At 39.4% G+C, this 26,036-nt stretch overlaps 1 protein-coding gene across 1 annotated transcript in view; it reads right to left on the reverse strand.

Moving 5' to 3' along the window:
- Positions 1-26,036, reverse strand: part of WDR7 (WD repeat domain 7) — a 345,923-nt gene that overhangs the window by 49,130 nt on the left and 270,757 nt on the right. Inside the window, exon 26 of the mRNA XM_029921300.1 lies at positions 17,007-17,106. Within this exon, the coding sequence (XP_029777160.1) occupies positions 17,007-17,106 (100 nt within the window). The remainder of the gene's footprint in view (positions 1-17,006; positions 17,107-26,036) is intronic.

Below are 26,036 nucleotides of genomic sequence, written 5' to 3' on the forward strand. Positions count from 1 at the left end.
CTGGGAGAGGCTCCCTCCTCATGTAATTTGAAGCGCTGAAAATTCATCAGAAAGGGGACTGTGGAGAGGAAAGGAGGCTATACATGTACCCAGGAGTAGCTGCTTCATGCTCTGTCAGGGTGGGGTAGCCTAACGTCATAGGAGAATTCTCAAATGCAGTATGAAAATCTAGGGAGTCTGGCCTCAGCTCAGCTAAAGATGATAAGAGAAATTTCTATACAGACAGGCGTTAACTAAAACCTCATAAACGAAAATACTATAATTTTATGTAATATTTCAAAGCAAATGCAGGAAATGTAGATCATGACTACAAATATCTATAAGTAGCTATATATCTGAATAAGCAATGTAGAAATGTACTATCTTTGTGGGGGGGGATTATGATTGTTTTTTCTCCCCTAAACTTTTAATGATTTTCAATGGTTTATTTTTTAATTAATGAACTTCAGAGACCATGTGGGCTTAAAATATTAATTTACAATAATTCAAATATTTTTTCTTCCTTATGTAATCTGCCATTTTAGTCAGTAAACCCAGAGTTTCTTTTTTTTAATTTTAAAAAAATGTTTTATTTATTTTTGAGAGAGAGAGAGAGAGAGACACAGCACGAGTAGGGGAGGGTCAAAGAGACAGCGAGACACAGAATCCAAAGACAGGCTCCAGGCTCTGAGCTAGCTGTCAGCACAGAGCCTGACATGGGGCTCGAACCCACAAACTGCAAGATCATGACCTAAGCCGAAGCCAAATGCTCAATTGACTGAGCTACCCAGGTGCCCCCAGAGTTTCTTAACTCCAGTCTGCCTTAGAACTAACTGGCAGTATCCTATAAAAATGTAGACATTTGGGACCCTGCCTTAGAGAGTCTCATTCAGAGGTCTGAGGTAGGAAAAGTCCATTTTGCAATTTCCTATGTGATTCTGATATGTCACCTGGTTTAGGAAGAACAATGCTAAAACAATGCTCAGTGACGTTATATAAAAGAAATTCCCAGACAGGTGGAAACATCAGAAGAACTAAGCACACACACATCACAGAAAGGAGATATTGGCTTTGTATTACAATTAATAATTATTTCCCCTTGGACGCATTTCATAATTTTCCAAAAGCCCTTTTACATGCTCTGTAAAGCACCTCATCTTTCTGACCTTAGTTTGCCTTTTAGCAAAAATAAGGATGTTGGCCTCCATTATTTCTTTCAGCCTAAAAAAAAGGAGGTGACATATAGTAGGCACTCAATAAACATTTGTTGAATGAATGAATGAATGAATGAATGAATGTTTGGTCACCTGGCAAAAACCATGCAGAATGTGCCGGGGGTGGTATTAGTAGGTTTTTGAGAAGCTGTCTGAGCCCTTGTAAATGTAGGCTTGGAAAAGGCAAGTGACAGAGTTAGTGACTGGATGTAAGGCGAAGTTTTCCGACTTGTCATCTGGTGATCTTTCTTTCAGCATTTCTTGCTGAAATTTGCTGATTAGACAGAGTTGGGTGAAGGACAGTCCACCTGCTGTATTTTGTATTCCCACCACCACCGATGAATGACAAACTGCTGGGTATGTATAATGGCGTGTAAGCTGTTACCTTCTTCTTTAACCTCTGTCTGCAGTAGAGGCTGTAATTCCAGAGGCTTGATATATGTGTCTACAAGTGATAAATCTGTGTGAGTTACAGCTGTGTCCTTGTAGATTTACAACTGTAAGTTTTAATTCATCTCTGACAATGCATTTACATAAATTATGGCCACACAGTAACAAAGCCATATGCTGGGGTGTTCGCCCAGAGAAACTCAAGAGGCTGATGGGAGCTGGCCGGCTCTCTATGACAAGGGGCCACTCTCGGTAAACAGGAGAAACTTTTAATTTGGTGTGGTGGACAATTACACCAATGTGTACTTTCTCCTGAAATTCCTTTTAAAGTAAACTATGTTTCGATGCCTTGTAACACCTTAATGAATATTCTACATTAAGATGTAACCTTAGGGAACAGCAGAATTACCTAAGTAGTCAAGCATTCAAATAAATGAGAGCTATGTCTAAGCACCTACTGTGTCTTCAAGTGCTTAACAGCATTCTGAAGCAGGAGCACAAGTCAGGTGAGCTGGGAGGGAAGAGGGGCCGTGTGAGGTAATCAATCAGTGCGGTGAAGGGAGGGGCCCTTGCTTTGGACGGTACACAGGAACCAACGGAAGCAGATCTCTTGAGGCTTATGCTGTACTTTTCTATCCCAGCTCACTGTTGCTATAGGAATAAAAGGGAAAGTTGAGTCTTTTAGAGTAAATTTATATTAGTCTATCTTGTTTTAAAATGTTCCCTATTAAGAGTTTTGTTCTTTTAAATTAAAAAAATTATTTATTATTATCATTATTTTTAAGAAAACTCTACCCCTCAATGTGGGGCTTGAACTCATGACTCTAAGATCAAGAGTTACCAGCTCTATCGACTGAGTCAGCCAGGTAACTCAAGAGTTTTATTCTTTTTTTAAAAATTTATTTATATTTATTTTGAGAGAGAGAGAGAGAGAGAGAGCGAGCGAGCGAGCAGGGAAGGGGCAGAGGGAGAGAGAATCCCAAGCAGACTTCACACTGCCAGTGCCAAGCCCAGCGCAGGGCTCAAACCCATAGACTGTAAGACCTGAATTGGAACCAAGAGTCATATGCCCAACCAACTGAGCTACCCACATGTGTCTCAAGAGTTTTTATTCTTAAATTTTTTTTTTAATGTTTATTTATTTTTGAGAGAGAACTAAGAGGGAGACACAGAATCCAAAGCAGGCTCCAGGCTCCAAGCTGTAAGCGAAGAACCTGACTCAGGGCTCGAACTCACAAACCATGAGACCAAGACCTGACCTGAAGTCAGATGCTTAACAGACTGAGCCACCCAGGTGCCCCATGAGTTTTATTCTTAAACCAAGACTAAGTCTCTTGCAAGTTCAGAAACTTGAAACTTTAAAGATGACTATTAATGAACTCAACCATGACCATTTCCTGAACACTTAAATGGAGTATTACATGGCAATGAGAAAGAATGAAATCTGGCCACATGTAGCAAAGTGGATGGACCTTGAGGGTGTCATGCTAAGTGAAATAAGTCAGGCGGAGAAGGATAGATACCATATGTTTGCACTCATAGGTCTAACAGGAGAAACCCAACAGAGGACCATAGGGAGGGGAAGGGGGAAAGAAAGCTGGGGAGAGGGAGGGACACAAACCATGAGAGACTACTGAATACCGAAAACAAACCGAGGACTGAAGGGGGAGGGGGGAAGGAGGTGGTGGTCATGGAGGGGGGCACTTGTGGGGAGAAGCACTGGGTGTTATGTGGAAACCAATTTGATAATAAACTATTATAAATTAAAAAAATGTCTTGACACTAAATATCTTATATATGTTAGCTTAATTAATCATCATGAAGATCTTAGATTATTCCCATTTTACAGGTAAGGACACTGGTTTTAAGAGATTGGTTGCCTTCCTGAGGCCAAACCCCTGTGTTCAGAGAAGATGACAGGCTTCTTGCTATCTCCGGGAGGAATTTCAATTCATCAGTCATGATAATTCCATTCTCTTTGCCAGCAGCAGGTTTAAAAATGGGTATGTGATACAATTCTGGCCAATTGAGACATGAGGTTTTGTCAGGGCGGGCGTTTACTTATTGCCTCTGGACGGTGTCTCTGCAGAGGGGGCCAGCTCAGTGGTGGCCGTCAGCCTAAGACCAACACACCGAACACAGCAAAACAGAGAGAAACTGGGGCCCCTGACCATACCATTGAGCTGTTCACATTACCAGCTACTTCTGGATGTCTTCTTACACAGAATCGTAAGTTCTTTAATTTAAGGCCTCTCTTGGGTCACCTAGATGGCTCAGTTGGTTAAGCATCTGACTTTGGCTCAGATCATGATCTCAGTGTGTGTGGGTTTAAGTCCACATTGGGCTCCATGCTGACAGCTCAGAGCCTGGAGCCTGCTTTGGACTCTGTGTCTCCCTCCCTGCCTCTCCCCTGAATCACGGTCTTTCTCTCCCTCTCTCTCTCAAAAATGAACATTAAAAAAATCATTTTTTGTGACTGCTGTTACTTTGAGATGAAATATCCTAGTAAGTCTTTCCAACAATTCCACGATTGTTTTGCTTTATTTTAAAAATTCCTCTCTATGACTAACCAAAATCTTTTAAGATTTTATTTTTAAGTAATCTCCACACCCAGCATGGGGCTCGAACCCTCAACCCTGAGATCAAGAGCCACATGCTCCACCAACTGAGCCAGCCAGATACCTCCTAAACCTTTTTATATGATATCTTCTCCATCAGCTTATACACAGCCATCCCTTTCTAAAGTTTTTTCAGAAAATGTGGTTTTTACTTTTTCCTTATGGCATCACTTTATATTAATTTAGTGTCTATACTTAAGTGTATTTACTATACATACTACCTATAGTATAGGTATTTTAAGGCTTTTCAGAATCTGTTTGTTCCCTATCATGCTTCCTACCTCTTTTCTTCACTTGGCCACCACAGATGCCTTTTAAGCCCTGATCAACTGCTGCTTGGACCGTCACTGAAGCCCCATGGAACAAACTTCCTTTAGTTCCTCCCCTGCAGCCCCAAACTTCCAAAACGGAGTACCTGATCTCGTCGCTCCTGCTTCAAACTCTTCCCCAACAGTCTCTCTGGATGCACCACTACACATGCAGCATAGTATTGATTTATGCACTCTAAAGACTGTTAAATCAGTCGCTAGCACTGCAAAACTAGGAGGTTTTTGGATAAAAACCCAGGTTTTCAGCTATCTTGAAAAATCAGAAGATCAGCCAACAGTAGGTCCACAATTCCACATGGCACCACTGACAGGATCTGAGCTATAGGTTGTCTGTCTACACAGGTGCCACGGCCCCTTCCCCCTGTCCGTCTGCTCCCAGTTCTGCCCCTACCGTGCGAGGAGAATAGCACATAGAGTTTTCCTAAAGGCTTGCACTGCTGGTTTGCAGAGAGTAGCGTTTAAAATGTAAACATTTCTGGGGCACCTCGGTGGCTCAGTTGGCTAAGCGTCCTTCGGCTCCCATCATGCATCTTTAATTTCTAAACTTACTTAAACAGAAGATGGTATGGTCCAGGAAGAATGTTCTAGAAGTATAATCAGTGGTTCAATTATAGAAAGAAAGAGGCTTGGTCTCACATCAAGAGATGAAAAACAAAACTATCTTGACAGGATTTATATTAAAATGAAATGTTTAAGGTACATCATCATTTTACATGACTCCACCCTTGAGCAACATTTCAGATTAACTGAGCAACTTCTGGAGCTGACTCTGCTAGATCCGGGGGCTTTTATAGTGCCTCCTCTGACCTCCTCCCGCACGCAGAGTGAACTCCATCAGCAGCTCTATTTAAGATGGGAGCTACCAAATTTTGACAGCAAGCTCATTTAAATCATCAACATCTTTTCAGAACCTATCATCAGCTATAGAGTCTGGTCCTCATATATGTTTTAAAGAATTTATGAATCACATTTATTGAATGATTACTACATGCCAGCCCTTGTTCTAAGTACTTTACATGTCAAGAGTGGATATAATGATGACAAAGCCGTGCATCCAGAATGAATTCACTGTTCCGTGACTCACTTAATATTTCCAGTTTTATGGACTAAATATACATGGGATGTCTAAATACACGAGCATACATATATACACACACATGCGCACTTCCATTGTTTTTATGTGTTAAGTGGAAGAAGAGACAGCTAACAAGGAAATTGAATGGCCTTTAGGAGTGTAGATAACATGTGAATTTGAGATTAAAAATAAATTTTAGTCTACCTAATGCTTTTGCAAGGATGTTGAAATGCTTGTAATAATTGCTGGGCTTGTACACAGAATTCTCTGACTGACGTCAGTTACAGATATTACCAAATATTTTAATTTTCCTTCTTGGTGCAAAAATCCTGAATACTACCATTCAAAATATAACACAGACATAAAAAAAAAAAAACACTCAGTGAGTGATAAGGGTAGATAAGCAACAGAAAAATACACAGTTCAAAATATTCTTCAGAAGTGTTTCAACTTTCAGAATAAATGATGGTCTGATTTCAAGCATTGCTCCAGATATCTGTTTCCCTTCCTAGAGATTTCTTCTCTAAATAGCATTTCACTTTCAAAACAGGAAGCGTGTTGGGTAATTCTTCAACACGATGTCGGGAAGCCATTGTCTTCCCCAACGATTCATCTTATTATCACCCCCGCTGCCATATTTCTGGTTGTTGCTCCAGAATGTCATCGGGAGCGCCTGCCACAAAACTAGCTGCTGAGAGCGGGAAGAAAATACCTAAAATGTCACAGTCTGACTAAGTACTGTAGTCAATTGTCACTGCAGTTTCTGCAATCACCACATAAGTGCCCTTGATGTATAAGCGTTACAGACTTCTGCTCAGTGGAAACTGTGCTGGAAGCTCCAAAACTCTGCTTTAAAGAAACATCCGTCTTACTGTCTGCCTGGTCCCTGGGGTCCATAGCTCCTTCTAACTGCTAGTAAAACCTGTGTTAGTTTTTAGAGAGACGAACATATTGTTTTCCAAACTTCCACTAACGTAGGTGTGTTTGCTGACATTTTTGCTAAGTCTTGAATATTAGCTTTCTTTGATATATAGTAGCCTTAGAGTGCCTGCCAAAATTAAATGTATTATGGAAAATTATACCGGTTTATTTTCACTAGAGTGCTTGAAATCTCACTCTGAAAACATTTTCATATCTTGCCAAGCTCCCTTTTCCAAAAAAAATATTATTTATGGAAAATGCCAGCATTCAGTTGTTTCTTTAACACTTTGCTAATGCCATACAACCTTACAAAATCTGTTACTGACTTAGTATTTAATAAGTCACAGATAAGGCTGTCTCTACTGATCTACTGGGAAAAACTGTCTTCACATAAGATTTATGCAATTCCAGGTGTAATGCTAATCGGAAAATTGCTATAACAGGAACAATTCACAGAATCTGGGACAACAGCTCTTGGTTTTTGACAATCAAATATCCCTTATGCTTCCTTGGTCCTCTGGGCTTTGCAGATGTTCTAAGTTACTGTAGATTATGCCTTCCACCTGGCGTAATGTCCCTGGCCCTTCCTCTTTGACTTCTAATCATAAATGGCTCAATTCAGATGCCCTCTCCTTTAGAGAACCCTTCTAGACAGTTCTCCCAAGACTCCTAAGCAAGTCTCCACAGCATTCTAGATTGCTCTGCTAGAAAGGATGATCACAGTATTTTAATTTATGGGTTTATGTCTTATCTTCCATACCAGATCATAAATTCCCAGAGGGCAGGACCAGTTCATATTTATTTTGTTGCTATCTTGCATATAATATGGTGCTTGGTACAGAGAAGAGCCATCATAAAAATTTTTTAATTTTAATTTTATTTTTGTAAAATATTTTAAAAGATAAAATGAATGATAACTTCTCAATAAATGAATAAACTGTCTGTGGTACATGATGACAAATACAGAGGGCAAAACAGACCAACTGTGGGGCTTCATTCTTTATAAGAACAATTGTGGTTCAAGAGTCATTCTGTTTGTGATTCACATGAATATTAGGGAGGTTGTGAAGAAACTAATGCCCGTCCACTGCAGGCAGTTTCAGAGTTTCAGAGCATTCTGACAATCAGATGCACAAATCTTCTGACTTAGTGCTCCACAACCAGGAATTTACTCTAAAAAATCAGATAGGCATAAAAAGTTATATAAATCAGGCCATTCAATGCAACACTATTTGTAATGGTGAGAAAGGCAATCACTGTTAATTAATTGAGGACTGGTTAATGAATTCTCCCACATCTGTGTTTTGTTTTTTTATACATATTTTTTAATGTTTTATTTATTTTTGTGAGACAGAGAGATGGCGTGAGCAGGGGAGGGTCAGAGAAAGGGGGAGACACAGAATCAGAAACAGGCTCCAGGCTCTGAGCTAGCTGCCAGCACAGAGCCCGATGTGGGGCTCGAACCCACGAACCGTGAGATCATGACCTGAGCCAAAGCCAGATATGCTCAACCGACTGAGCCATCCAGGCACCCCTACATCTGTTTTTGGAATACTATGCAGGCATCCGAACAGCTTCAAACAGCCCTGTGCACTCAGGATGTCCAATGCGGAAGTCCTGAGCTTCATTCCTACTCCCAGCCTGCTTCTCTCCTGGTTGTTACGGCGTCAGAATCCATCTGCAATAGCGACTCATGACTCACACCTGAATCACCCTGAATTCTCCTGTCTCACCGCCGCCTCCCCTTAACTGTCCCGCGCTGCACCTGCATGTGAACAATCCAACAGCTGATGGCTACTCCCACCTCAGCAGCAAGCAATCTTTTCAAATAAAAATGGATCACACCAATTCCGATTTCTAGAACCTATCTTACAGAGAGAAAAGTACTGGTATATAAAGACATATATTCAAAGATGTTTACTGCATCCTTGTTCATAAGAATGCAAAGCTAGATTCAATTTGAATTGAATATTTCATCAACAGAAAAATAGTTTTCTAAAGTATTTTACAAATTAAAAAAATAAAGTATTTTATATTTTATAAGGATCATGCTAGATTAATGTTTTTCACCCGGGAAGTCTAGCTATGATGCATTATTAAGATTTTGTTTTTTTAACTTGCAGAGTAGTGTATTTCCTATGAATCCAATGTTGTGAAATAAAGAACAAAAGCCTTCCAAAAACAACAAATAAAGAAAAAAACCCAGATCATATAGCTTCCCTGCTTAAAATCTGCTAAAGACATTTCATCACACTAGAATAAAATCTGAGATCCCCATCCTGGCCTTCTGGATCAGAATTCTTTCCTTCCTGTCCAGCTCCATCTCAAGTCTATCTTCCACTTGCTCACAAAATCAGTGCCCTCTACACTTGCCTTTTTTCTGTTCCCCAAACTTTTCAAATGTTATTCTGACCTCACTCTCTGGACCACCTGCTCTTTGTAATACCCTTCCTCTAGATGGTGGCACAGTCTGAGGTTACATGCCGTCCCCTCAATGTGCTTGTCCCTGAGCCCCTGACGCAGGCACCCGCTCATTCCACTGTGCTACCCCCCCACTGCCTGAGATTTCCTTGTTAGCTCTTGTTTGTCTCCTCTCCTCTCACTAGAACAGAAGCCCGTTGAGGGCAGGATCGACGCCTGTTTTATTTTCAGCTAAGTGGGCATTGATTACATACTTGCTATTATTGAATGAGATACATGGACTTACAGGAAAAGATAAAACATTGCTAAGTAAAAACAAAAACAGATTGCAGGAAACTATTATACTGGGAGAGAGGGAGGGAATAATACTATTTGTATATTATAGAAACAAGACTCAAAGTATTCATGACAAACAGCTAAAACGGGAATTAACTCTAAGCTACAGGTCAGAGTAGACTTTAACTTTCCACTTTAAATATTTTGTTATTGCTCCAGGTTATTTTTTAAGTGAACATGAATTACATTTATAATTGAAAGAAGCAATCAATATAATTCATTTTGGGAAAAAAATGGAATGCCAGAGAAAAAGCAGGTAGACTTCCCCTTTCACCAGCTGCTACCCATCTTCCTCTTCTCTTGCTTTCCGGTAAATGCTAATCATTCAATCACTGTATCTAGATTTCTCACGGGAAGGACGGAAATTACACAAATTACTCAATTTTGACTGGCTAGGTATCAGTAGATTATTGTCAAAGAAAACAAAATACTTCTGTCAAGAGAGAAAAAACTTATGGGAAGCTTTATGCTGGCAAAAAGAAGAAATGGAATCAGGTAGGTTCCTGATTCAGAGACGAAGCAGAATAAAAAATTTTACACCAACTTTAAACCTAATAAAAACCAGTTAAGATTCTAACCACAGTCTTCTTTTGAGTTATAAAAGCAGCCACCCACCTATGAAGCATAAAAATGGCTTGTGATTTACATAAAAAGGTAGGTTTATAAGTGAACTAGACTGAATTTCAATAGATAAGTAATAAAGGGATAAGGAATAGATGATATGCAAATGAGGGAGGATGAGAACATTCACAACTATTCCTGCTGAAACCAAGGGAACCTACAAAAAACAATACGCTAACAAATGAGAAACTGAAAATAATAATCAAATGGTTGAATTACTGACATAGTCTTTTATATCTTAAAAAGGATGAAGAAAACAGCTGTGGGAAATTATATAGTAATAAAGTCCTTAAAAGCAAATCCAGGTGTGATTCAATAGAAGACTTTACGTATATGCAATCAGGCGGGCCAAAAACTGAGCAACGCTGGCAGTGGAGAATAGTATATTCAAAAATCGGCCTAAAATGACTCTACTTGAAAAGATTCTAATATAGCAGTAACATCAGAAGTAGTATTTGTAATGATTTTTTAAAAAATCATTGAAAAAAATGATCAGTGGGACAACCAACAGATTAATGGTATGGAAAATCAGGATCAACAAAAGAACAGCTGATAAACATAAATGGATGAGGCCAGATCAGTCAGTCTAATTACTTGGTTTGATATTCCCTTTAGTCTACTTGTAAGATTAATCAAGTAGTCCTGGAAACAGCCGCAAAGAAAATCCTAAGAAAGAAATGGTAATGGAGCTCCTTGGTATAAAGTTGGTATAAAGGCACAACAGTAGGCACGAACAGAATGAGGTTGACTGATTATTTAACTGAGTAAATAATAATAGTTTTTAAGCCCTTACTATTGGCTGACATTTGCTTTGTATATATTTATTCTTTTAATCTTTACAACACAATGTTATGAGAGTTATTGTGTACATTGTGTAGCCAAAAAAACTAAAGCATAGAGAATTTTAAGTACCTTGCTCAGGCCACAAAGCTAATAAGAACTGAGCAAGGATTCAAACTCAAGTCAGTCCGGCTCCTGAATCTTCTCTAATAAGTAAGAGAAAATATATAACTTGCTATTTAATTTTAATATCAAATTTGGTATCAAATACTATCAAAGAAGTAATTATAATTTATCCAAGCCAGAAATATGGTATAACGTAAAGAATTTGAGAGGGTCCTGTAGCTTACGGTGGGTGTAAGGAATACAAAGGAAGGTCAAAGGAAAATAAATTTCAATAGAAACATTAATGAAAACATGGCCAATTTTCATTATTTTAGTGTGGATTATCCTCAGTATTTTTGTTAATCAGTAGTGCGTCACCTTTGAGTATACACATCTGTACATCTAAAGAGAAGTGTAATTGGAAAGGGGTGTTTCTTGAAATCTTCACTGTGTTTGCAACAAATCACCCACCAGGTATTTCTCAATGCTCCCTATGTACACTGGAAGAAGACCCTGACCGGGACAGCACAGGACAGTGTTATTGAATAAAGTGTAGCTCGGAGGAGGAGGAGATTATGTATGATGATCAAAGCCAGAATCTCAAAGGCAATGAAGCACAGGTCAAGAGCCTAATTTAGAATGTTAGCAGAGGAAAAGGTAGATTTCAGGTATATTGCTAAGAAAAGTTGACTGAACTCACTGATTGGATATGAATGGGTGAAGGACAAGGAATAAGAATCGTGACATCATTATATAATTGGGCCATTAACAGAACAAGGCAGGTTAGAAAAGAAGCTGGTAGAATGTAGCCTTAGAGAGATTTTCTAGGGGCACCTGGGTGGCTCAGTCGGTTAAGCGTCTGACTTTGGCTCAGGTCATGATCTCACGGTTCGTGGGTTCGAGCCCCACATCGGGCTCTGTGCTGACAGCTAGCTCAGAGCCTGGAGCCTGCTTCAGATTCTGTCTCCCTCTCTCTCTGACCCTCCCCTGCTTGCACTGTCTCTCTCTGTCTCTCAAAAATAAATAAAAAACATAAAAAAGTTTAGAGATATTTTCTAAAACACTGAATCTGAAACAATGACAAGATAGTGAAATGGAAATGTCTAGCAGATAAAAGCCTTGGGGCTGGAGTTTAGGCTGAGCCCAGGCTGCAGACCTGATCTGTCTCACCTGCTAAAAGGAATAGTCAATGATAATGTATGGATTCTTAGCCAAAGTCAGGAAAAAGAACAGAGAAGTGAAGGAACTAGGGCTCTGGGCAGCAGAGCAGTAAGAATAAACAGTAGGGGTCGGGGGCTCCGTTGCTTACATGTCTGGCTCTCGGTTTTGGCTCAGAACATGATCTCACAGTTTGTGAGTTCAAGCCCCACATTGGGCACGCTGACAGCACGGTGCCCGCTTGGAATTCATTCTCTCTCTCCCTCTCTACCCCACCCCTCTCAAAATAAATAAATCCGTTTTTAAAGATTTATATATAAAAAAGGAGTTAACATTTAGCGTACCCCAAGAAATTAAGAAAACCAGCCAAGGCTATGGTAAAATGAAAAATGAAGACGAATGATAGAGCTACGGAAGTCACGAGAGGAGAGAGTGTGAGCAGAGGGACCCCCTGGCCACGGTGTGGGCAAGAGAACCCCGGTGAAGTCTGGTGTGTGGTTTCAGTGGAAGCTAGAAGGCATGGGGCAGAGGAGGATCTACGGACCACTCGTTCGACCCGCACACTCGTGAGAGAAAGGACAAAACCAAGATGGATACAGAAAAGATTATAAAAAATGGAGTCAGTAAAGACGGATTCACCAAGATACACATAGGTACTTTTCATGACTTGTAAGAAAGAGGTTCTCTGTGCTTATTTCTGAAAAAGGGTCCTATAAGATATCCCTTAGAAACAACAGTTAGAGGAAGGAGAGAGGGAGGGTTTCTGACATAGCAAAATATAACTCTGCCTAAGATTACAAATATATACTTAATATAATTAAGAGGACTTCTTTTTTTTTTTTAATTTACCATGTCATACAATGCTTCTTACTATATTTTTTTACTCCAAAGATTCAGGGCATTTTATTTGATCAACATGTATTTTATTATGCATCCACTATGTTCTTTAAAAAATTTTTTGTTAATGTTTATTTATTTTTGAGAGAGTGAAGGACAGAGGTGAGCGAGGGAGGGGCAGAGAGAGAGGGAGACACAGAACCCAAAGCAGGTTCCAGGCTCCACATTGTCAGCATGGAGCCTGATGTGGGGCTTGAACTCATGAACTACGATCATGACCTGAGCCGAAGTCAGCTGCTTAACCACTGAGCCACCCCCATCCCCCCCCACTATGTTCTAGGCACTAAAAAGTGAGCTTCAAAAATGAGGCGTTTTCATGTACCCCAATGTTCATAGAGGCACTTTCTACAACAGCCAAATCATGGAAAGAGCCTAAATGTCCATCACCTGATGAATGGATCAAGAAGATGTGGTGTATACACACAATGGAATACTACATGGCAATGAGAAAGAATGAAATCTGGCCATTTGTAGCAAAATGGATGGACCTCGAGGGAGTCATGCTAAGCGAAATAAGTCAGGTGGAGAAGGACAGATACCATATGTTTGCCCTCATAGGTCTAACAGGAGAAACCTAACAGAAGACCATAGGGAGGGAAAGGGGAAAGAAAGTTGGTGAGAGAGAGGAATGCAAATCATGAGAGACTATTGAATATTGAAAACGAACCGAGGATGGAGGGAGAGAGGGAGAATGGGGTGATGGTCATGGAGGGGGGCACTTTTGGGGAGGGGCACTGGGTGTTATATGGAAACAAATTTGACAATAAACTATTATAAATTTTTTAAAAATGAGGTGTTCCACCCCCCCCCAATGAGTCAGTCTTTGAAGGAACTTAAACTTTTCAGGAATAAAGTTCTCTTAACTTAAGGTTTAGATGACTCCAGCCATACTTTCTGTCAGACATCACTGCCTTTTCTCTAACACTATGGTCAAAGAAAGTTAAGTATCTAGATTTACCAAAGTGGATCAGATACCTCCCAGTGACACAGTGCGAACGTCAGAGAACTGGCGCAGAGCCAGCAGTTATTTATTACAAAGAATGTGTTTCAAAGAGATGGGAAAATCGGTGAGACATGCTATCGAGTCTGCCAAACCAAAGGTAGATATTGCCAGAGGAAGGACTTTTGTTGCTGATTTAACCACACACAAACCTGTAGCCCTAAGGATTCATGGAACTTCATTAACCTGCTTATCAAGAACACTGCCTACCAACAAAATTTAAGTCCTCCCTAGGGAGTTACTTTTCTTATCTTTTTAATTAAGCAAAACTCGAGCCAGGTGTATTCCTAAATTGCCAGCGGTTGTCAGGTAAAAATGTAGTCAGCACTACAGCAGGACTTTACTGAACTGCATCAAAGTTCTGATTTCCATGATCAGCAGAGAGTCAGTTACCTCCTATCACAGGCAAGACCTGTCATTAGGAAGGAGATCCCCGCATGGTCGACGGCGCTCTGCCTACCTTGTCCATCAAAGGGCTCCTCCCCGAGGAGTGTGGACTAGCCCCAGAGTCCACAAAGACCCTGGTCTTTCAAGTGGCCTTGCATGTTCTCTAACATTAATGTAACTTCATTGCCGTGGGACGGATTTCCAAGCGTATGTGAATATGACAACGATCAACGCTTACTGAAGACTAACTGCCCGGCAGGCACCGTGCTAAGAATTTCACATAAATTACATGACGTGCTTCTCACAGTAACACTTCCTGTCACCATCGGCGGTGGGGAAACTTCAGCTCAGAGAGGTTAAGAAGCTTCCCTAAGGTTAGGAGACGCGTAGGTGGTGGAGGTGGGCTTCGAGTCACACAGTTTCCAAGTGTTCTTCTCTGATGTATTGCACTCCAGCGTTCTCACTGACTTCGCAGTTCCATTAGTTAACCCTCCCTCCTCGGTCGGCCAAGGTGCAGGGCAGCACGCTTTTTCTGTAAGGGGCCGTAGAGTAAACATTTTCGGCTTTGTGGACCGTACAGTGTATGGTCCTCAGTGGCTACAACAACTCACTTCTGCTCCTGCAGTGTACCAGCACCACAGACAACGAGCACATCCTCCAAGCAACGCATGTGGATGCACTGAAATGGGGCAGGCACACTGAGGCAGGGGTTACACTGCACTGAAAGTCGTGTTCCAGACAGATACACATATTTACTCTGTGGCTTTGTATCATCTTCTATTATGTTTGGGAAGAACAAGTAGAGAGAACATGGATGAAAACAAAAACAAAACAGCAGCAGCCAACGCCAAAGGGTAAGGGACAGGGATTTAGTGTTTCTGTTCTAGCCTTTATCAAGCAATGTAGGAACAGTGACAGGGACCCTACACGTGCCTCCTCCACTCCCTCACTGGGCCCGTGCAGGTCCTCTCGGAGCATGGCGCATGTCACAGCTCAGGTCAGCTGTGAGTCCCTGTGCGGTGGTTCTGCCTGATCGTTCTGCCGAATCGGAATCCCACCCTTAGAGTCCAGAGAATTTACTGGTTATCCTCTCTACATGGTTCATGTCGTATCTCTGCGTCTTCGCTCACGCTAGAGAGACTGTCCCCCTCTCTGTGCTAACTGATGCCGAGAGCTAACTCAGGAAATGCGTTACTGCATTCCCAGTTCAAAACTCCCAGTCCTTGGGTTCACTTCTAAGAAGACATCGTTTCTGAACATGATGACTTTACTTGTGTATTCTGTTTCAACTGTTGACTCACTGATCTCAAATACTACAACACTGACACCACATAAGAGTTATGAGAATCCCTGAAGTGTCACTGTCGCTAGACATAACTGGTAACTGGCAAAAGGAGTGAAGACTGAGTTTAGAGATTGAGCTTCATTTTCTTGTTCTGAGTGATTAGATGAAAGGGTAACCTTTACTTTCATACAGAGCCACAAGGCAAAGGTTACTCAATCATACAACACTAATGACAACTTGGGGTATCAAAATCAAGGAGCTAAGTAGGAAAAAAATCACGGGGCCACTAAAATGCCTAAATGTACTAAAGGCACAGAGCCTGGTTGGTATCCTGTCTCTCTCTTCCCCTCCCCCACTTGCTCTCTATATCTTTTTCAATATAAAATTAAAAAAAAAAAACTTAAAGTGCTCAACATTCCAATAGACTCCCCTAAACTTGTCTGACCCCTAACATCTGTTACCATTTCTTAGAACAACTGTTTCATGTAAAGCAATCAGGGAAGATTTTGGAGAATAAATTAAATGCTCATTGAATTTAAGAAGCAGTTTAAACTTTTAACTATAGCCTTATGAATTTCTTCATGATACAGTTGAAATTCCTAATACAGCTGAATACATGCTAACCTAAGACAGCTGAATATAATTCCTATGATGGCCAAAAATAGATCAACACTGATAAATGCTACAATGAAACATCAGAAGTTATGACTTGGAACTATTTATGAAGGAGCAGTATAAATTTACCATAATCGCAGTGGAGCTTAGCGTTGGTTTTGCCATTTGCTAATAGTATGACCTCTGGGATAAAGAGATTTAAAGTCTCAGAGTTTTGAGTCACTTCTATCTAGAACAGGGCCAGATGTGCCCTGTTTAACCTACTGGCACATTTTGAGAATCCAGAGGTCAGGATGAAAATAAAAATCAAGAACTTCATAAGCAATAATATAATATATAATATAATGCTTTCATTATAAAAGTAAACAAGGAGTCGTAAAAGTACAAAAAATAATACATTATCTCATCAGTCTCTTTCTTATAGAGCTGCACTCAATGCTGTTGTGATTTTCTTCTTAAAGTCTGGCTAGAGTGTTGTCTTATAATCGCCAAATACCTCATTTTACTTAGGAAATTAATTTTTGGTTAGTTATTAATCAACATGATGTATCATCCAAATTTTTTCAGAGACACATGGCAAAAACAGGAGAATCAAAAACTTTGTTTGAAAGAAGAGATTTATTGCCAAGTAGCTGGTGAGCAGGGCCACCTTCTTCCGGGCTCTGTTATGAACCCATCTGTGGCCGCCCTCCGTCGCCAGTGACTAAAGACAGTAGGACTCTATATTCTTTGAGTCCTTCATTAAACTATTGATCCCTCTGGCATTATCCATAATGTTCCAGCAGCTCAGCACGTCAACTGGTGAAGTGCTCGTCTCCCACTCCTTTCAATAACTTCCACACGTTATGGAGAGGAAGTCGCAATGATTTATTTACCTGACATTTTCCAGTCCGGATGTCGTACAGGGCCACTGAACCATGGCGAGCTCCAACGGCTATTCTGTGATTCCGCTCATAATAGCTGACCATGTAGAACCTGAATTGAACATTTTAACAACAACAACAACAAAAACAGAAAAGAGAAAACCCAGGTGAGATGACCTGCACACAAATGGATATAACATATTTCAAAGGTGGAAATATATATTTCCGATATATATTTTTAAATAAAAAGGTTTATAACTAAGATAACTGAGATTGTTCAAAACTGGTTCATTTTAGTAGCTTTTAAAATCAATTAAAAGAAAAATTATGTAGAATATCACTTAGTCCATTAGTAGTTATTGTCAGTAGAAAACAACATGACAAACACCCTTGAATTTTCAAACGAGAAATAGGGTCAAATACAAAAAAGATTTAATATGGAAACTCAGTTCTACTGTAGTAACTATTATGAAAATACTTCTATTTGAACAGAAATGGAAAAGATGAAAAGGCATAGATATTCAACCTGATTATGTTCTCACATTTTATTACAGGATTAAGTACCGAAATATTCTTTCTAGCGGAACAATCATAAAAAGCTACATAAATGTTATGCTTAAGTTGATATCAGTAATTTAGAATAGAATTAGTAAGTTAGCCACAAGAAAAACGTTTGCTGGCAAATTCCGTAGATTTTCCACGTTTGTCAGGTTACTTAAATGACAGCTCTGACTACAGGTAGTGTTAAGTAAGTGTATTTGGCACTTATTTGGCATTACATGAAAAGAAAACCTCGGGAGGATGATTTGAAGGTTACAAGAGGTTCGTTTACTTTTATTTCTCTTTTTTTCTAAGTTAATTTTCAGAACTGAATTAGGTATCTGAACTCCTGATCTATGCTTTGCCATAATGATTTCATGATCATATGGCTGGAGCCTGGGAAGATATGAATAAAAATTATTAGAAGTATAAATAAGGTATGATTTTATATCCCCAAAGAGTTTTGAGTATACTCAGTATGAGTTGCCCAGTTGAACAAGTAGATTTTACCCTGAATATTTATGTTGATATTAACATCAATTCTGCCACACATTCCTTGCCTTCTTTACTCTTTAATGTCATACTACCAACCTAATGTTTCCGTTATTATTTTTTTAAAGATGGGAAGACGAGGTAAAACATGACAGCAAGGAAATTATTTCTCTAGTGCTTTCTTGAAACTGAGTAAAAAATTACTAGGTCATGAGATTACACTTCTGAAATTCTGGTAAGAGAGGCTGAGAGAGAGACAAGAAGTTTGAAGGTGAGCATTTTGAAACCAGAGATATTCTGATAAAGCCATTTGGGCAAGAGATGACGTTGTAACATTCATATACATTTCATAAGTCTAGAAAACAAGGTAGTAAGTTTTAAAACTTTTTGTTTGTTACTTATTAGCAAGTAGTGGATTCAACAATACTTCTGTCCTATCCCTAAGCCTTACCCAGTGACACAACTCTTTTCCCTTCAGTGGAAAATCAGGTATGAGTGTCCTTTCTGGTTTGAGGGAAGGAAGGATCCTGAAGGCTCCTGACACATAGGAAACCTCCCCACTATTAAGGGGTTAGTGAAAGCTTAGTTTCTCAAAGCTTTGCCTGTATGAGTCATTTACTTTACTTCAAAAGAGAGGGTAGGAACCAGGATTCAAAATCCAATGTTCTTAGACTTGAAAATAAAAATGATCTGAAGAGTTCAAAAACACTATTTTGTAATTCAATAATTATAGCGGTTTAAGTATTGGGCATCACTATGTGTCTACACCCGTAAGCACACACATCTACACCTGTAAGCACACACATCTACACCTGTAAGCACACACAGTCTCTTCCTTACTAGAGTAATATGGAACATAATATCTAACAAATATTTATTCTATACAGGTTAATAGCCACAGGAAAATTAAATTATTAAAATTAAACTAAATTATGAGATTTTACACAGATGTAGCGCTGGTATTGCCTAAATCTTTCTGCAAAACAGGACTGTAATTACCCCTCAAATTAATCCTCCTCAAAACAAACCTGTGGTCAAATACATTTGTGTGGACAAAATTTACTGAAACTAGTAATCTTAAAAATTTTTGTTACATTGGTCATCTTCTGTGCTCTGGATATCAGCTTCATCTTTCTATACCATCTATAAACACCATAATTTATGGGAAAAAAAATCTATTCCTGATATGAAATATTTAGTCTGCTTAGAAGGGACCATATATTACAGGTCTGCATTTTTCATTCTTTGCAATTTACTGCTAGAGTAATACTTCCTAATGATATAACAGTTCTAGACAGTGAAGGTCTTACAACATGTTTTCATCTTTGGATTTCTGGTTAAACTTTATACACCTTTAAGAGTGTCTCTTTCAAAAGAAGAAATCCATGCAGACACTTCACAAACATCTCCTGCAGGGACTGGCTGCTGCAGTAGGCCTATCTCTGCTGAGGGTTTCCAGAATCCACTATACCCCTAGACTACTCTTCTCCTAGAACTAGTTTTATATTGAGGGCCTGTCAAGATTAAGGATAGTGAGATATGCATTATTTACTCCCACCCTGAAAAGTATCAATGGACTTAAGGGGAGGATCCACTACCATTTTAAAAATTATCCTAGTCTTGACCTGATCCTACATGAAAGTCTTAAATTCCTCCAAAATTTGGAAGGGGTGGGGAGTGTTCCCAGAATAAGGATTTATATGTGCGGAGTCTTCTGAAACACTTAGTCTTCAGTTCTCTGCATTGATACCATGTCACCTGGGCAGCTTTTTTGGGTAACAACCTGGCCAGAGTCCTTTCATTATATTCAAATTAGAACAATGATCTCCTCTGCTTGGCCCGCCACAAGGAAACTCTGCTAAGTTAGAGAGACCATTACTACTCAAGCATGTGAAAGAAGAATAAACTAGAATTTGGTAATGTTACAAAATGTATTTCTTGCTGGGTTGGGCTGCTTACTATCCAAGAAGTTTAGTCCGTGACATCCACACTTTTATTAGTACCTGCATACAGTCGGGGGTGTACTCTTTGACCATGAATCAAATCACCTCTCTCTTATGTTCACAATCATCCGTCAAGACGCTACATGATGTGGTCCCACCGATCAGACGATCAGACGTCAGCTCCTCTGTCCTTGCCCACTCTGCTCTAATTATACCACTCTCCTTGTACTTTCTCGAATATGCCAAGCGAGTTTCTACTTTGGAGCTTGAACACTCGCTGCTCCCTCTGCTTGAAAATCTCATCTGCCTGACATCTCCATGGCTCTACCCTGACTTCGTTTGCGTCTCTGTTCCGAGATGATCTTGACAAAGGAGAGCTTCACCGGGCATTTATCTAAGATGGCAGCCTTTCCGCCATTACTCCGTAGTCCAACATCCTATTTTTTCTTTATTGTACTTAATCAGCTGAGATGTTAAACAATTTTTTTGTTTGTTTACACCTTGTTTCTCTACACCAGAGGCTTCATCTTTTGTTGAATGAATACATAAATGTGGTCCAAATAGTAAAAAGTCATGAACTAAGATGGTCAAACATTATGCCTAGCCTTCAGTGACTAGTGTATGCTATGTAGTGTATGTATGTAGTGACTATGCTAACCATACCAATTTTTAAGACCAATATTTTATAGGGTCTAAAATAATAAATGAGGTGAAGAAACAAAGGAAACAAAACCTGTCCAAAAAAAGTTAGGCAGAAGTCAAGAAACAGAGAACTGTCCCTGATCACTCTAAAAATCTATATTTAATTGAGACAAACAACTGCAGATTTACATGAAATTGTCTGTAAAGGCCCGTGTAACCTGGGTATATCAGCATCAGACTGACAGTTGCATAGTGGAAACTATTACACCTTAGAGACCTAGAAAAGACTACCTAGACTGAAATTCAAGAAGGCAAATAGAGTCTAAGTAATGATGTATACAAGAAAGTATGTATTTTTAGAATGAATGTTGTTACAGAAATAAAGATTATGCGAAGAATCTGCAGATATATCACCACACATAACTGTCAATGAACATGGTATTGTCACACAAAATATAATCAACAGAAATAACTTATCAGTCTTTAGCAAACACTGCAACAGGTTATTTTATTCCTCCAAAGCTTTATCTGTGACTTCAACTCTTCAGGACTAAGTCACAATGGGGTGACAGCCATAGCACAGTGGAGCGGTTTATAATGTGGAACACACATGTAAACTGAGTGCAGGATCCTGGAGTAAATCCCTTTGCTTGCGAGTGTGCCAAGCACTCAGTGCCTGAGTCTGTAAATAGCTTTGGGACTCTCTATTTATAGTTTCCTTTGAATTGATGATCTCATCTTTATTAAAAATGGCCTTCAAATAAGAGAGAACTGATGTGAAATTTACAAGACAATTTGGAAACACAGGAAAAGGAAACATCAACTCTTAGGAAAAATATGATTTGGGAGGAAAACAGAAACGGGTAAAGCAACTTTCTCGACTATGACTTTGGTTATCTGCACTGGTTTCATGATGTTAATACTGTTTATCATATCCTTGAGCGTTAAAAAAGTAACAAGAGGGGCACTTGGGTGGCTCAGATGGTTAGGCAGCTGACTTCAGCTCAGGTCATGAGTTCATGGTTCGTGGGGTCAAGCCCTGCTTCAGGCTCTGTGCTGACAGCTCAGAGCCTGGAGCCTGCTTCGGATTCTGTGTCTCCCTCTATCCCTGTCCCTCTCCTGTCTCTTTCAAAAATAAACATTAAAAATTTTTTTTAATTTTTTATGTTTTTTTGAGAGACAGAGAGAGACAGCACAAGCAGGGGAGGGTCAGAGAGGGAGGGAGATACAGAATCCGAAGCAGGCTCCAGGCTCTGATCTAGCTGTCAGCACAGAGCCCAATGCAGGGCTTGAACCCATGAACCGTGAGATCATGACTTGAGCCAAAGTCTGACACATAACCAACTGAGCCACTCAGGTGCCCCTAAAAAAAATTTTTTTAAAGGGTATACTTAAAAACGTAACAAGAAGCCCTCTTCAATAATCCAAATTAATCTCCAACCTAACATGAAATCATCTAAAATCTAAGGATGTACAGAATAGAATGTATGGAATGAATACAATTGTTTACAATTTATAACTATTTACAATTATATCCGGCACTGCCTCAAGTACTTGACACACGTATTTTCATAAGTAAATGAGGTATCAGGACTACAGAGTGGCTTTTAGAATTTTTGATGTTGATTTAAGACGTCTCACAAACTTTTGACTCTTTTCGTTAAAAAGGTATTAAGATATAGGTACTTGTAAAAAAAACTCAGGAGCGCCTGGGTGGCTCAGTCAGTTAAGCGTGTGATTTTGACTCAGGTCCTAATGTCATAACTCGTGAGTTTGAGCCCCACATTGGGCTCTGTGTTTCCCTCTCTCTCTGCCCCTCCCCTGCCCGCACACTATCTCTCTCTTAAAAGTAAATAAACATTAAAAATAAATAAAATAGAAAACTCAAATGCCGCCATTATACATATAATAAAAAGTCAGTCCTCTGTCTCATATCCCTTCCCTTACCAAGGATTAACTACTGTTCACGACTTGGTGAATCTTCTGAGAGTTTTTTCTAATTTTGGTTACAGAAATGGTATCGTATTACACATATTATTCTGCAACTTTCTTTTCTTCTCTCAACACTTCATGGAACCACTCCCTATGTCAGCATACCGGACCCCATGTCATTCTTTCTCATCCCTGAACTGTGCTCCTGCGTGTGTATATCCCATTATTTAACTATTCCCTTTCTGGCAGACAGCTAAGTTGTATTGTATGTGGATCCTTGTATATATAAGTGAATGCTTTTGTAGGACAGAATCCTCAAAGAAAGACTCTTGATTAAAGCACACATACATTTTAAATTTGATAAGCAATGTCAATTTACCTTCAATTCCCTCTAAAAGTAAGAGAGTACCCCTACTTGGTATTACCAAATTTTCTCTTTTACCAACAAGGGAAAAAATGGTATCACATTTTTGCTTTAATTTGCATGCAATAACTTTTTAGATTGATTCATTCAGCTACACTCTGCTGGATTTGCATGGAGGTTTATTTATTAATGTAAACAAAAATTATTTAAAAACTAATCAACACCCTGCATCCCTGTATTCACTGTGCATACTAGATAAGGAGTGAGATTCTTCAATATCCATGAAGTGTTCCCAATAACCCACAAAGAAGACTAGAGCCGTAAGGGTGTCTGGGTGGCTCACATGGTTAAGCATCTGACTCTTAATTTAGGCTCAGGTCATGATCTCACAGCTTGTGGGATCCAGCCCCATGCTGGGCTTTGCACTGACAGCATGGAGCCTGCCTGAAATTCTCTCTCCCTCTTTCTCTTCCCCTGCCCCACTTATGTGGGCGCACATGTGCGCGTGCGCTCTTACTCTCAAAATAAATATGTAAACTTAACAAAAAAGAAGAAGAGGAAGATTGGAGACCTGAACACAGGCAAAGCTGCTCTGTAGGAAAGAACAGGTAGGCCTTCTTAGCAGAGCAATCCATGCCCAGGTCGCACTACCCACAGACACCTGCCCTAGTCTCCATGCGGCCAGTATGAGATGCCAAAGAGCCCTTCCGAGGACAACCATGTAAGGGCTAGGAAAAGGAGGAGGTTTTCAGAGCGCTGTCTGACAGCCTTCACAGGTGCACAGCTGTAATCAAGGGAGGGAGGCTCTGTCAATCAGAAGGCACTTTATAGAACACGTCCCCACACGGTGCCCCCCGAAATCCAGGTCTCCATGCTGCTAATGTTTTTGAAAGATTTACAGATATGAAAAGTGGCTTTGGTGAAGGCACCAGTTTGAAGGAAGCTGTGTTAGTTTTGGGGGATGTGAGCAGGGGAGGGTAGGGAGACGTTTTCTAGAAGTGCTTCATTCTTGTGGAGGGTACCAGTTCAAAAGGTAAAATGGAAAAATTCCTCATTCTGAGATGGTGATGGATATTGGTGAATTCTATTTGAGAATCTCGACCTCCCATTCAGCCTCTTATAAACTGTAAATGGTTTATAGATGTTTCTTGAAAAACACTGTTAAATATTTAACAGGTGAATTACTTTCCTTCTGGAAGAACTGCTAAGGGCAATGTGTAGCCAGAATGTTAAGAGGAGAACTGGAAATACTTCCTAGGTTGTACGGGGAGCAGACTTTCTGCAATATGCCATGCATGTTAAGAGTGTATTGTACGCTGGCTGGGAGAGAGTTCTTCGTGCCTGGCTCTGCCACTCAGTAATAGGTGGGACCTGGGGCAAGTTACTTAATGCCTATGCTGTGGTTTCCTTATGTGAAAATGGGAACAACAGTAGTACCTACTATGGTTGTTGTGAGGATTAAATGAGTTAATACATGTAAAGTACTAAGAACAGTGCCTGGCACACAATAAACCTACTATGGTAAGTACATGCATGCTTCGAGTAGCTTTCATCATCATCACCATCACCATCACCATCTTCAATATCATCATTACTGTCATTGTCATTATCATCACCATCACCACCACCATCACTGTCATTATCATCATCATCACCACCACCATCGTCATTATCATCACAATCATCATCATCATCACCATCACCACCATCATCATCATCATCACCACTCTCACCACCACCTCTGAATGTACACTACAGAAAGAATAAATCAGATGTAGTTAATGTGCTATTTTCCTAGGGCAAATCAGTGCTGACTGGTAAGATGCTAAAAAATATGAGAAATGAATGCCTCTCAAAATTTTATATTTATTTTTAAAATACTTGTGATTTGCAAATATAACCTGATAACAATTGCAAATTATTTGAGTTTCAGCTCAAAGTTGCCAATACAAATGATACGGATTTGGGTTTGAAATTCTTTATAGCATTTCAAACAGTCTGAAAGTTAAATATTCTGTTATACAGCAGGATGGAATGCTCCTAGAAGCTGCAGAGTTTTGTTTTATGAAGAATTTTAATACTGAAAGACAATCATCTGTTAGAGAGTTTTTAGTAGGAGCAGGGAAGTGGACAAAAATGGTTTTAGAGGGACTTCCATTCACCTGAGTAATATCTATAATTATTTATTGTAAAAAGAAGACTATAAAATGGTAACCAATTTAAGAATTTTCCTGGAAGTTAGAAAAGAAGCTGTTTTACATCCCATTATTGTTATCACCATATGGGATAAGAACAAACCACAGGTTTGGAGGAGTTTTAAAAAAAATGAGCTCATGCACTGTTCTAAAGTAGACGGTGTTCATTTCCTTACTGGATTTTAAGTGCCCATTTAGGGCGAATAGAGCTGATTCAGCTTTTCACTGGAAAAGCAGAATCAATCAGTCTGTCTACATAATAACAAAGTTTAAGAAAAGGTAAACTGGCTCTGAAAATATAGACTTTTAATTCTTCTGTCTAGATTTTTTTCGATTCAGTTCAAAACTTTACTTATTTTACCTTGATTTTTTGTATCTTATCTGTTATAGCTTTAATGTTGTCCAATGATTATTTTTTATTTTTATTTGCATTTTATAATATATGTTCAGTTTAAAGAGATACATATTCATCATTAAAAAGAAACTCAGAAAATATAGAAAAATAAACAGTCAAGAAAGGAAAATGGCCTGTTACCACCAATCCCCTCCAGCACTCCAAGTAATCAAGAGAAATACTTTGGAGTGTGTCTTTTCCAGATTTTTTCCTTTTCATATGTATTATACATGTACATACATAGATATTGATCCTCACATATTGTTTTCTTCTTCAAAAATGATTTTATTTTACATACTCTTCTAAAACTTTGCTGGTTTCTCTTCTATTGACATCTTTCTGTATCAGAAATGGATGGACCTCACTCTTTTTAACGGCTATATGGTGTGCCACAGTTCTGGTATCTTTTAATTGTTTTTAGGTTTTTATTTATTATTGAGACAGAGAGAAACTGAGTGTGCGTGGGGGAGAAGGGAACACTGAATCTGAAGCAGGCTCCAGGCTCTGAGCTGTCAGCACAGAGCCCGATGCAGGGCTCAA

This window comes from Suricata suricatta, chromosome 14 (assembly GCF_006229205.1).
Source record: "Suricata suricatta isolate VVHF042 chromosome 14, meerkat_22Aug2017_6uvM2_HiC, whole genome shotgun sequence".
Classification (NCBI taxonomy): Eukaryota; Metazoa; Chordata; class Mammalia; order Carnivora; family Herpestidae; genus Suricata; species Suricata suricatta.